The sequence below is a fragment of the Haemorhous mexicanus genome, chromosome 3, assembly GCF_027477595.1.
Source record: "Haemorhous mexicanus isolate bHaeMex1 chromosome 3, bHaeMex1.pri, whole genome shotgun sequence".
Lineage (NCBI taxonomy): Eukaryota > Metazoa > Chordata > Aves > Passeriformes > Fringillidae > Haemorhous > Haemorhous mexicanus.
The window spans coordinates 99573984-99586942 of NC_082343.1; the positions used below are offsets into that span (position 1 = coordinate 99573984).

Genomic DNA, 12959 nt, shown 5'->3' on the forward strand with positions numbered 1-12959 from the left:
AAAATATATTAGTAAGGAAAAATACTTTCTTCATTTTTGAAACTGGACACCTGATCCTCCTCTCTTATTTTGCTTTCAGCTTATATTGCCGGGAAATGCTGTATCCAAATGCAAAATATCTTTCATAGGTGCTTCTTAGTCAAGTTATACTCCAATACCTATCCTATTTTTTTTTTTTTTTAATATTACAGACCAGAATGAGGAGTCTTATGCTAAGGAAGGCTCAGTTCAGTATGGCATACTGCAGCCACCTCACACTAACTTCAGCAGGAGCTGACATTCTACAGATTTTTTATCTAGTTAAGCATTGCAACTTGAACCATCTTTTTTGCTTTTTTTCATGAGATGCTGAGTATCTGCAAATACAGTGGCAGATGATCAGCATATCTTACCACTTCACTTAGTATTCATCTGTAAGTTCATCTCTTTTAAATGTAATTATTGTATTTGTTCACTTAAAGGCTGAAATTTCCCTCCCCACATTTTACCCTAAAACTAAGAAATGTTTACTTGTGTGTATTCTGAAAATAGGATAATCTGTTTCTTGTGTGAAACACACAATTATTTGCAGATTTGCTTTTCCCCTCTCCCTTTTATGTGTTTCTGCTCCTCTCATCTTTGCATGCTAAATTTGAACGAATTTACTAGAAGATTTTTAGATTAAAAATACTTTCTTCAAAGTCTTAAGTAAAAAAGGCAGCTGAGTAAAGGAGAGTCTTATAACGGCTCCAACTAAGAAAAAAGATTGATTTCTCACTTTATTAAATTGAAAAACTCTACATGGAAGCATTTCCTGTTCATGTCATATGAAAAACTTTCACTGGCACTTACAATCATATGGGTTGCAAATCTGTATCAAACAAGACTGTTGCTACTTCTGGTGTTCACATAACTTCCACTACTTTCCCACTGCATATTCCCCACCTGTCAAATTTTACTGAAGTCTAAGTTGCACAATGATTTTCTAAAGGTTTACCAGCAAACATTTTGTTATGTCCAATATAATTTCACTGGTGCAAATAAAGGGCACTGTTGATTCTGATCCTCTTAATAGCTTGATAACGACTATGATGTAACTCTCTGTGTGTTGTAAATGTAAATTGCTTATCTTCAGGAGAGTTTATGAATTCAAAACTAAGGCCTCTAAATTTTTTTGTGAAGTTTAACTCAGTTGGGATTCTCTGCAAGGCCTTAGTAGCTAGCTGGGTAAGAACAGATAAGTATTAGACCAGATTACCCAGAGATTGTGGAATTTCTAGTATGGGAAGTAAAGAACCAGTTAGACAAGCACCTGCCAGGTTTAGCTGAGGAAGATCTTAGGAAGTAAAGATGACAGGTAGATAAAATAATGGTTTTTATGATCTCTTATAGTTTTACTTTTTAAAATTCCATCAATCATTTTAATCTACCCTTTTTCTAAATCTGCTGCACTGAAGTGTGAAAAATATCCTTTTAACTTATTGGTAAATTCAGCTGAGCTTTCTCCTACCAAGAACATTCAGTGGTCCCACAAGTGCCTAATCTGACTTCTAAGAATATGCAATGGCACTAGTCTGAGGTATGAAAGCTGGAACTGAGACCACTAAAGTATGGCTTTTGTACTCATTTCAGATCAAAGCTTGATATGAAATTCCTAGATAAATCTCTGAAACTCAATACATGTTGATGCCTGTGATAGTGCTATCATGGCTTTATTTTTCAATCCATCTGGCCAAATATAAAATTAAAAGTGCAGTAAATTACTGATAACTGGAGCATTTACCTAATGTACCTGTAACAGCCAAACTGCTTCACATTTTTTAAAAACTCAGCCATATCAGTCTGTATGTGAATAGCATCCACAGTGTATTAAGCAGAAGAAAACATAAGGCAATTGGAAGCTGCCAGATTCAAAATTTATGACCAAATTTCTCAAGAGTAAATATATGCAATTTTCCTGCCATTGATTATTCTTCTTGCTTTGTGTTCTTGAAGATTTTGTCCTCATTTTCCTACAGTTATACTTGGTCACATCAGGAAACTGTGTAAACATTGAATCAAATCCTATGAAAGCTGAATAATGACAGTGGAACTCTGAATGCAGGCATAAAATAGAAGCGAGGTTTCAGTATCCATCTGGCTAAGGTTTAGAAATCAAATAAAACCCAAGTTGAAGAAGCAGATCCTGCCTTGCATTTATGACTATACAAAAGGAGAAGGAAAAGGGACATGGTGCCCATCTCCACAAGCAGCAGACAAAGAAATAATAAGGAATGGTTTACTCTGTTTCCATTGAGATCAACTGAGTGACTATCATCATGGGATTAAAGACTGACAAATGGTGACTGTGGTGAACTTCACTCTTGGTGTCTGTGCTCAAATCATGTGAAGAGACAAGCACCAGAATTTATGCTGGACACTGAAAAGTTCTAGGGGAATTCAATTGATTTTCTTCTTTTGCTTTTTCCATCCAGTTTTAGGACTGCTGAATAATGGGATTTTAGTTAATAGTCTAATAGTTAGGTTTTCTGCGTTTTTGCCCCCCCAACAAATTTATACCCAATGAAAAAATAATTAAGCTGGATCTCTGGAACCACTACTGCTGCCAAGGGCTGCATTTAGTGTATCACATGATACACTAAATACTCACTTCTCTGTCTAAATTTCCTCTGTAACACATAACAAAAGCCATGTTGTTCATCTGGGCTCCTTCACCTTGTAACTTATGTTAACGACCATGTTGTCACACAATATTCTAACTACTACCAGAAAGGCATAGCTTTATCAAGGGGAAATACCAAGCTGACCATGACAGGTCATGTTTTGCCATTATTTTAAAGAATGTATTTTGCTGAGTTCATTTTGTTTTTTTTTTTTTTTTTACTGTTGGTAACTGATGTGAATATTGCATAATGAATACTGTCTTCAGATTTTATAAATAGCAAATTATGCATAGATATCTTAATATATAAGGAAACAATAAATGTCCTATATTTTTTAATCAGTCACATAGAAAAAGCAGCTTGAATTTAGGGCTTCATAAAACTGTTACCTGAGTTCTGAGTTTAATCATATCAGCTTCCATCTGGGAGTTGGATTCATTTAGTTCTTTGATTTCTTCATCTAACTGTTTAATTTCTTCATCATTTTCTATACCTGTGTGACATAAAAATAAAAGGGGTATTAAAATAATTAACGTTTAAATCAGAGTTCAGTGAATTAATTATTTCCATATTTAAAATCAACTTATTTCAAGCAAAAAAAGGAAGCATTCTTCAAACTTTTATTCTGCAGTTAAAAGTAAGTATTTTCAATTACTTTTACTTTTAAAATTGTAGTAATTCTCCAGAGAAAATGCTGAAAATACCTGAAGGATCAGAAGGACCTTAACTTTATGTACATTCCGTTAACTTTATTTTAAGAAATGTACCCGCAGCAACAAATTTTGCTCCACTGTCATATGTAATTTATTTAGAGAGTGTGTCCACTTAGAGATCTTCTGAAGGAAAGTAAAAAATCTTAACATGGTAATCTCTTCATATTACAGCATTATCAAGAGAACATGTAATTAATTCAGATTTTTTTTTTTTTCTCAACAAAGAGAAATTTTGTCAATGTACTGGGATATATTGTGATTCTGCAGTTGTTTTTCATGTTGGATGATGGCTCAGAAGGGTTCAGAAAGATGTTATTAAACAACTATATATAGAGTAATTTTAAAATGGAAGTGCTTTATCACATTTTTTGAAATAAATATTAAAAGCAACAGAACTTTAAAGTTAACTGCATTTCTAAGAATTCAGACAGGAATAAACGGTAACAGTTTTTATTTATCTTTATAATTAATATAACAAAGCATAAACTAATCCTGGGACGAGACAGATAGATCTATCTTTTTTCAAGTCAAAGTGTGAAAACCTAAAGCCAGAGAAACTGGTGCTCCCACTCTCCTTCTTCTGCTGGTATGAATCTTTCATACCTTTCCCCTCAGTGCCTGACCCTGATAGGAAAGATGTCACAGAATTGCAGAATGGCTTGGGTTGGAAGGGACCTTGAAGATTATCTAGTTTTGACCCCTCTGCCATTGGCTGGGACATCTTCCCAGACCAGGGAAGACTAGACCAGGTTTTTCAGGGCCCCATCCTACCTGGCCTGAAACACTTCCAGGGAGGAGGCATCCACAGCTTCTCTGAACAACCTGTTCCAGTGTCTCACCTTTCTCACAGTAAGGAGTATTTTCCTAATATCCAATCTAAACCTACTCTCTTGCAGTCTGAAGCCCTTTCCCCTTTGTCCTGTCACTATGTGCCCTTGTAAAAAGTCCCTCTCCATCTTTGTTGCAGGATCCCTTCAGGTACTGGAAGGCTGCAACTGGGTCACCTCAAGGCCTTATCTTTTTCAGGCTGAACAATCCAAATTCTCTTAGCCTTTCCTCATAACAGAGCTGCTCCAGCCCTGTGATCATCTTGGTGGCCTCCTCTGGACTCACTCCAACAGGTCCATGTCCTTCCTGTGCTGGTACCCCAGGGCTGGCTGCAGCCCTGCAGGTGGGGTCTCAGCAGAGCAGAGCAGAGGGGCAGAATCCCCTCCCCACGCTGCCTCTGATGCAGCCCAGGGCACATTTGGCTCTCCAGGCTATGAGGGCACATGGCTGGGTCATGTCCAGCCTCTCACCCCCTCACACCCCCAAATCCTTCTCAGCAGGGCTGCTCTGGATCTGCTCATCCCCAGCCTGTGTTGATACCGGGGCTTGCCCCGACCCAGGTGCAGCACCTTGCCCTTGGTCTTGTTAAACCTCAAGAGATTCCCATGGGCCCCTTCTCCAGCTTGTCCAGGTCCCTCTGGATGGCATCCTGTCCTTCAGGAGTGTCACTGCACCACAGCTTGGTGTCATCTGCAAATCTGCTGAGGGTGCACTCAATCCCTTTATCTATGTCATTAATGCAGATATTAAATAACACTCCTCCCAGTACAGACCCCAAAGGGACAACACTTGTCACTGAGGTTCAGTGGGACTCTGGGCATTGACCAGTACCCTCTGGATGTGACAATCCAACCAATTCCTTATTCACCTAACACTGCACCCATCAAATCCATCTGTATCCAATTCAGAGAAAAAGATTTTGTAGGAGACCATGGCTGTGGCTTTACAGAAGTCCAGGTAAGTGACATCTGTAGCTCTCTTCCCTTGTCCACTGATGTAGTCACCCCATCATAGAAGTCCACTGGGTTGCTCAGGCAGGCCATGTGTCCAAGTAGCCAAAATATCCACATATTACTTCTTAAGGCATTCTTCCTGGGCATGGCAGATACTTATAGTTTTCAATACTACCCAGGTTGTAGAGAAAATAACATCCAGATCTTTCACTCCCTGGTTACAAACTCTTGAACAAAGACAACCACTGCTTTCTCCAGCTGTGCTGGCCGTGTGGGCTGAGGTGCCTCCAGCACTTCATTCTAATGCTCTGTGGCTCTAAATGCAGTTAACACCAACAGTTAAGAAGGCATGCACTGTCACAGACTAAGTGACTACACAGTTTTCCAAGAAAATTCAGGACTTGGGAACGTCCCAGAAAAGTTTTTATCATGTTACTTATTTGAACTACATTTTGCTTTTACTGCACTTCAAGTACCAGGGTATTATCCTGACTTTCATCCAAGGTACCTTCATCATCTTCCCTGCAACTTAAGGTTCCCAGGAAGAATTGCAGTTTACTGGAGCTGAAATGGCACAAAGCCATCTCCATCTGCCAGAGGCTATAGAGCCATAGGTCCAAATGAATTCAAGGGAACTCAGGAGGAATTGACATTCTGGAAATAAACCCTTTTTCTCTTCTGAATCCTGCAACAATATAAGACTAACTATCACCCTTTGATGAATGAAATGTGAACCAGCAAATTATAATGGTATATTCTACTTTGAAATATTTTAGAGTTTTAGATTTATATAGACATAACTCAGTCTGACTGCTCTACTCCTGGCTCAGGTTTCCAGAACATGAGACCTGGTTTCACTCCTACTGACAGTGAATTTACAATTTATATAGAATGGATTTATACATGTAGGAAAAAAGGCAACAGAGTAACAGTAACTTTAGTTTACAGAGAATTAGTATTTAAGAACTTAATGATTAAAAATTTACCATTACTGGCCCGCTGCTTTATTGTTAACATTTGTTCTCCCGACAGCTTTGCTTTCTTCATTGCTGAAGTAGCTCTGGGGCATCCTGATAAACTGTGAACAGTAAGGAGCCTGTTAATTTTGACAGGTCATTGAAAAGAAATCTGTCATCCAAACCTGTAACAAAAACAGTATCAGAGACATGGTTTATCTTCGCTGCCTAGCACTGAAAGAGTGCACTAGTCTGAAAAAAGAAAGGACTTACCAGTAGTGATTTCATTGTTTTTTTATTCTTCCAAGATCTTTTTTGCATAGACAGCTAACATAGAAGTCAGATATACAGTTCAATTTTCTTAAGACAAAATACTTTTAATAAAACATTTTATTTTAAAAGCAGTTATTTGAATTTGAGTTTATGTGTCGCAGTCTGAACTTCCACCCTTTTTTGATTCAAATGTTCAAACATGGAACTGAATGCTGAGAGAAGAGGATCAGAGCTACCTCTCACATCCAAATGACTAGGTCTTATAAACTGCTTTTCTTTGTGAATATCACCTACTGAGCTAGTTAAATTGCCCTTTTCTAATTTTTTTCTTAAAATGGCAGTAACTTACGTGTTGGCTTTTTGTTGGAGCCCAAGGAAGTAATTCCAATAGAAATGACCTTGTTTTAATGGGGGATATAGATGTCTTATAATGTGCATTTGTTACATTTATGGATGTACATTCGGTTATCTCTTCTCTCTCACATTGCCAAAATATTAAGCTTTTTAATTACATTGTACAAAACAGTTTGATACCCAACATAGTCTTAGCAGTCTTTATTGTAAAAATTAAAATACATATCAGACAGTGCTCAGTATTTAACAAGTAACGGTACACCGAACTACCCCCATTTTTCAAAATCACATCTTTTATGTAGTTGCACTTTCACAGATAAGAGAAAATACATATTCAATCTAATTTAATGATGGAAAAACCCAAAATCTTATTCTGAGGAAGCTTTAGCTTTAGTGAAGGGAATTTGGAAGCTTGCTAAACAATTTCCTCTTGCCTCAACATTTCAGTTTTCATAGCCATGCAAACTGAGTAATGTTATATACTTCTCATTGCATACAGGCACATTTATATTTCATCTCCAGATCCAAAGGAAAAATTTGTTTTTACAATTTTTAATTGTGCATATCAGATTCAAATCTAATACACAAGTAATCCCTTCTGTAATATGGAGGAAAGTGGTGTCTTTGATTAAAAGCATTCCTTTAAGTAAAGATGCAACTTCCTTCTAAATAAAGTCCTCTAATTTAGGAATAGTTTCACTATTGAAAACATTTCTCTGAACAGCCTGGACTACTATTATCAAGTGCAGTCATACAAAAAAGGATTGCTCTTAGGTAAATATATTAAAAAATTATTTTCTCAGTGTTCAACATTTTATACAGCTTTGTGACTAAGAAGATGTATAATAAAATAATACTAGTAGTATCAGGAAATGACATGACCTAGTAGCTTTTGGCTGTAGCCTAGTTGATAGGATGCCAAATTACTACTCCAAGGTCTGCGATAGACTCAGTGCGTGACTGTAAAATGTCCTCTTGATGTGTCAAAGGGAGACTTGAAGACAATTAAGAAGGAGAGGATTTGGTGTTTTGGGAAAAAAATGTTGGCACAGAGAAAGAAATGGGATAACGGTATATGCAAAGTTTCTGCATCATTTAACTGACTTCATTTTTTTAACCTTTCAGTTGATTTAATGAATTTTCTCATATTTTGTCCTCACTCTTTTTCAGAAGAAGTTAGCACCACTGGGCATAAAAACAACTGCATTAGATTACTCTCATCTTGTTCTGTAGCCTTTTCCTCTCTAAAAGTCCTGACTGATGACAACCCCTGAAAATAGAATCAGCCCTCAAACAGCTATAGGTACAGCATTCAAACAGACCAACAAGAAACCTGGATCCTAGAACAGCACATCTGAGAGCAGAGAAAAATAATCAAACAAATCAAATTTGTTCCGAAGTGTTAGAAATCTACTGTGTGATTCAGTGTGTCTAAATCCAAATTTTGGTGCCAGGGACCCAATCTTATTCTCAGGCCATGGTTCTACACACCAAGATTTCAGGACTGCCTAAACCTGTAGATATCTTCTCAGCTAGCCTGGAAGGTTATCTCTCCACTGGTGTGCCCAGGGTGCTCCAGTGTGCACTCTCACCCCGAGGCCCCAGGTGCAATGTTCCATATGTGAATACTAAGCTTTCCTATTTCACAAAAGAGGGTGGTCACATTCTAGCTGCCAAGCAGCAACTGTCCATGGCCCATCACCACTGGAGAGAGATGTATTGTCAGGGTATGGAGCACCTGCAGCTTGGCTGCAGCTCAGGCACCCTTCTGCCTGAACTGCAGCCTTCTGCCTAAACTGAACCACAAAGATCTGGGTGCTGTGCTCCATCCTTGCTGCTGGAACTGTTGGAGAGTCCTTCTGCATGGATTATCTACCTTCTTCTGGAGGTAGCCAGATGAGTCGCGAGTTAGTGAGGGGAAAGGCAAAGGGCTGCCTCCTTTTTGGGCATACTAGTGAAGATGCAGAAGGCTTCTGTAGCCAGGTAAGTTTTGTTCTAACCCACTGGTGATCTAATACAATATGTACAGACAAAGGAGGGCTATGATCAAAATAGTTTTTTGGAATACATCTGCATGCCTAATCCACAAGCTTCCTCTTTTTTCTTCCCCAATCCTTACATGCACTGCTTTAACCTGTGCATCATGCACCTCTGTGACTACCTTTAGCTTGTTACATACTTGTCCTTAGAAGAGGCCATGAATGAACAGATGGTCCTAAATTTTCCAGTGGCTTTATGCAATTTAAGAAAGCATTCAAAACTCCCAAAAGTATCCTGCTCACCGCAGAGGAAGATGCCAAAGCCAGACCATGCCATTTCTTTCCTCTGCAGATCTTTTCTGGCAAATCTGTCTCTTCATTAATTATATATTGTATTGTAAGCAGATGAGCTCACTTTCCTGAGCCAGGCACTTTCAGTTTCAGTGAAGCAGATACCAAGTTAGTAACCTAAATTAAGAGTATTGACTTCTACTACAGTTTGTTTAACTTGTCTAAATTCTTCAGAAATGAGTTAGTCAAAGATAGCAATGTGCATCCTTTTCCACTTTGCTCTGTTCTTAATTAAGTTACCTAAAACTGTTTTAAGCAATTAAAAAGTAAATTAGGACTTTTAGAATAAGCTTCTAGTCTGCAAGGACATTCTACCTCTTATCTTATTGACCATGTTTACTTCTACTGAAGGCAACTGCTCTGTGAATTGAGAACAGCCAAAAGAACTCAGGATATATGGGAAGATAAGATGAAAAACAAGGTGAAGGCAGTGTTGCACCAAAAGTGGGCTGTTGTACAAAGGCTGAACCCTACAGAGGTGTAAAGTTAACCAAAAAGCTTGAATTGAGATCCCAGTGAGACTGAGAGTTGCTTGAGATTTCTAGAAGACTGAAGAGTAGAAGGAGACAGAAGGACAGAAGGACACAAGAGTAGATATGATTTTATTTTTTTCCTGTGACTGGCAAACAAAAGAACACAAGTGAAAGCTATTTCAGTGCTTTAAGAGTTATGCAATACATGCTTTAAATATCTCAGAAATGAAAAAAAAGACAATGAGAAATATCTAGTAATTTTGTTAAGGATAATACTTATCCTTGCATTAAGTATGCTATTAACCTGTATCAGGGGAGGTTGAGGTTGGATATTAGGAAAAGGTTCTTTACCCCAGAGGGTGGTTGGGCAATGGAACAGGCTCCTCAGGGAAATGGTGACAGCCTGATAGAGTTCAAGAAGTGTTTGGACAATACTCTCAGGAACCTGGTGTGATTCTTGGATCTGGACTTTGAATATCTTTGTGGGTCCCTTCCAACTCAGGATATTCTATTATTAAGTTTGAAGCCTTTACAGTTGATGTTTGTCACGGGTTTTCAAACTTTACACTTATTTTTACACAATTCTGCAGTTTATTCATTCCAGCAAAGAATTAGTAAAATTAATCACAGTTATCTCACTTGCTCCTGCCATTATTCTCATACACATGAGAAATCATAAGAACATATAAACACAGTTGAGTACTCTTTCCATGGTAAAAATGAGTTAGGCTTTCTAACAACATTGCTGGGGTACTGCTGTAATAAATTCCAGTATAAATGGTTTATATTTGGTATAAATGTACCAAACCAGGAATTATCTCTGTCAGACTCTGGATGCCACAGGGCTTGAAGCCACAGCATTTTGGTAGGGCTGTGAGAAGCACCAGCAACTAACCCTGAACTCCCTCTGAGTTTCTGGTTCACCAAGAGCTGTGAGTCTCTGCTGTATCAACGACCTGATGACCACCAACACCTTATTTTGCTGGGATGCAATGTGTCTTGGCTCTTGATAAATTTCTACTGTTGGGCCTAACCTCTAATTTGAGAAAGAAAAGTATTGTCTAGCACATCATTCTTGAAAACCACCCTCTGCCATAACTTACAAAATACTATAAAGATTGTATGGTGATCGTATCTATTAGAGTTGAATATAAGGTGAAGAATGAATTTTATTTCTGGTTTAGCACTGTGGTTATCTTACTGCAACCAGCGCTTCGCCATATATTCAGTGGATTTGGAAATAGGGTGAAATTTGTTCAAAAAAAAAAAAAAAGAAAATTAATGGGAGAAAAAGTTTTAAAGGAGTTTTTAGGGAGTGTTCAGTGCACATTTATCAAGAAATTGAAATTAAATAAATGATCAAGAAATTTAGATTAAATAAATATGGGCTAAAATCCTGAACTGTTTCAAGAATGTAATTGCACTGTCTTCAGGGATGCAAACAACAGAGGCCACCAGAGTGAAGGACCATTGATCAAGTGGAGCAATTATCTGGGTTCCAGCTGTGTGTCAAATACATTTTTTCCCTCAGTAGACAGATGCAGTTTAGTCCCTCTTGAAGCTGGAGCTTTGCACTTGGCTTTTCAAGTGAAGAAAACAATTTCCAATCAGAGAAGTAGGTATATGGGAAAGGAGGAGATAAAGGTCAAATAAACCACAACTTTTATATTTGGTATGTCAAGTGTTGAAATTACCAAGAAAGAAATAAGAGAGTATAAAGAAACCACAGCCTCAACCTGTAGTACCCAAAAAGCATCCTGAGGACAAATTTTATGAACCCTTCAAGATGTTTATAGGTTCACTACCACAATGATTTTTCAAAAAGAAAATGAAACACTTGTCTTGTTTATTAAAAATAGCATTGTCTATAGAGGAGAGGAAGGAACAAGTCACTTTCAAGGGACCTCTTTCAACTAGAGATATATTCAAAACAAGCCCCAGATGTAAATCCTTTTGAAATTCAGGGAAATACAGATCACAGTGAGAATGACTGTTTTATTTTGTTAATGGCTGAAACCTTACTTTGACTAAGCTCCTCAACTATTTGCTAATGTTTGAAGTTCAAGTTAAGAGATCAAACTCAGAGATCAAAGTAGCCCATTCCTTAGTTTAATATTAAATCCATGAACCACTCTTTTTTTTCTATGTTGAAGGGTATCAGCTTTAGTGACTTCCTTATTCCCATGAGTAAATTCTACTATGCACCTTAAAGGATGAAATAGTCTATGCACAACTCCAGCAGAGATAAAAGGAACTCTCCCTAAACCAGCACTCATTTTTATTTACATTCAAGGATGATAGGCTTTTCCCCAGGTTCTTACTGAGATGTGAAGCAAAGGGAATCCAGGAGAGAGGTTCTGCAAACAAGGCAGTTTAGTTTTCATGGTGATTGCTGTGACTCACAGAGGAATCTCTTCTCCCCACACAGTCCCAGCTGCCTTTGTGTGGTGTTGGGTGTCAGAAAAAAATCACCTCTTCAGCTCAGTTTCAGAATTCTTCATTGGAAAAGAACAATTTTTATTAATGTGGCCCTTTATAAGTCTTGTTTCTTGGCTAAAGCTTTTTGTTTGGTTGGGTTGGGTTGGGTTGGGTTGGGTTGGTTGGTTGGTTGGTTGGTTGGGGTTTTTTTGCAGATTTGTTGGTGTTTTGGGATTTCTGGGGGTTTTTTTTGGTGCATTTACAACTTCTTTGGGTTCATTTACAACTCACACCTGAATGCTTGCTGTGAAAAAGTTCAATTTTGATTCAGGAGGGAAATCTAAGTTAAAAATATTAAAAGCTTGATGTAATGTGGAAAGTGACAGCTCCTAATTCAAGTTGTTTTTCCAAAGGTGCTGAAGAAAGTAGCTGAGATTTTATTCTGTTTAAATAAATCTTTGCTTCAGAAGTAAGAAAAATCAAACCACTATCCAAATGGCCATAAAAAAGTATAGCCATTATGATGAAAATAAAATGCAAACTTTTCAAAATTATTTTAATAATATCCGATCATTGTTTCAGAAAAACTGGAAAGAACTATGTTCTTATTTTGGTGAGGAGAGGGTTGAATTAGGATTAAAATCTGGTCAGTAAGAGGCACCAAATGGACATCAAGAGAGAGTGAATGGCCACCCAGAAGAAAAGAAGGTATTTGGGTTTTTTTACTGGAGATATAAAAGGTAAGGTAGTTTTTAGTTTAATTATGCCTATCCCTCATAACAAAAGAACAAAGCAGGCATCAGGTAAGAAAAACAAAAATAGGAATTATGCAGAAATGTTAACATGGCAAAGCTGAGAGAGAAAGCCTTGAGAGCAGACTCAATTTGAAAGGAATCCCCCTGGGGCATAAATATACACCAGAAAAGGGATTAATGACTCTTGAAATGCTGGAACTGTAAGAGCACTGCCAAAGTTGCCCTTCAGTTGGGCACAGTAGTCCCTTGGCAAATTTACATCAT

The 12959-nt window shown here is 37.7% G+C and overlaps 1 protein-coding gene across 1 annotated transcript in view; it reads right to left on the reverse strand.

Annotated features, from left to right (window-relative positions):
* MYT1L (myelin transcription factor 1 like) overlaps positions 1 to 12959 on the reverse strand; it is a 221092-nt gene that overhangs the window by 4684 nt on the left and 203449 nt on the right. Inside the window, exons 18-19 of the mRNA XM_059842822.1 lie at positions 6123 to 6214; positions 3032 to 3135 (exon numbers count right to left, since the gene is read on the reverse strand). Coding sequence (XP_059698805.1) covers positions 3032 to 3135; positions 6123 to 6214 — 196 coding nt within the window. The remainder of the gene's footprint in view (positions 1 to 3031; positions 3136 to 6122; positions 6215 to 12959) is intronic.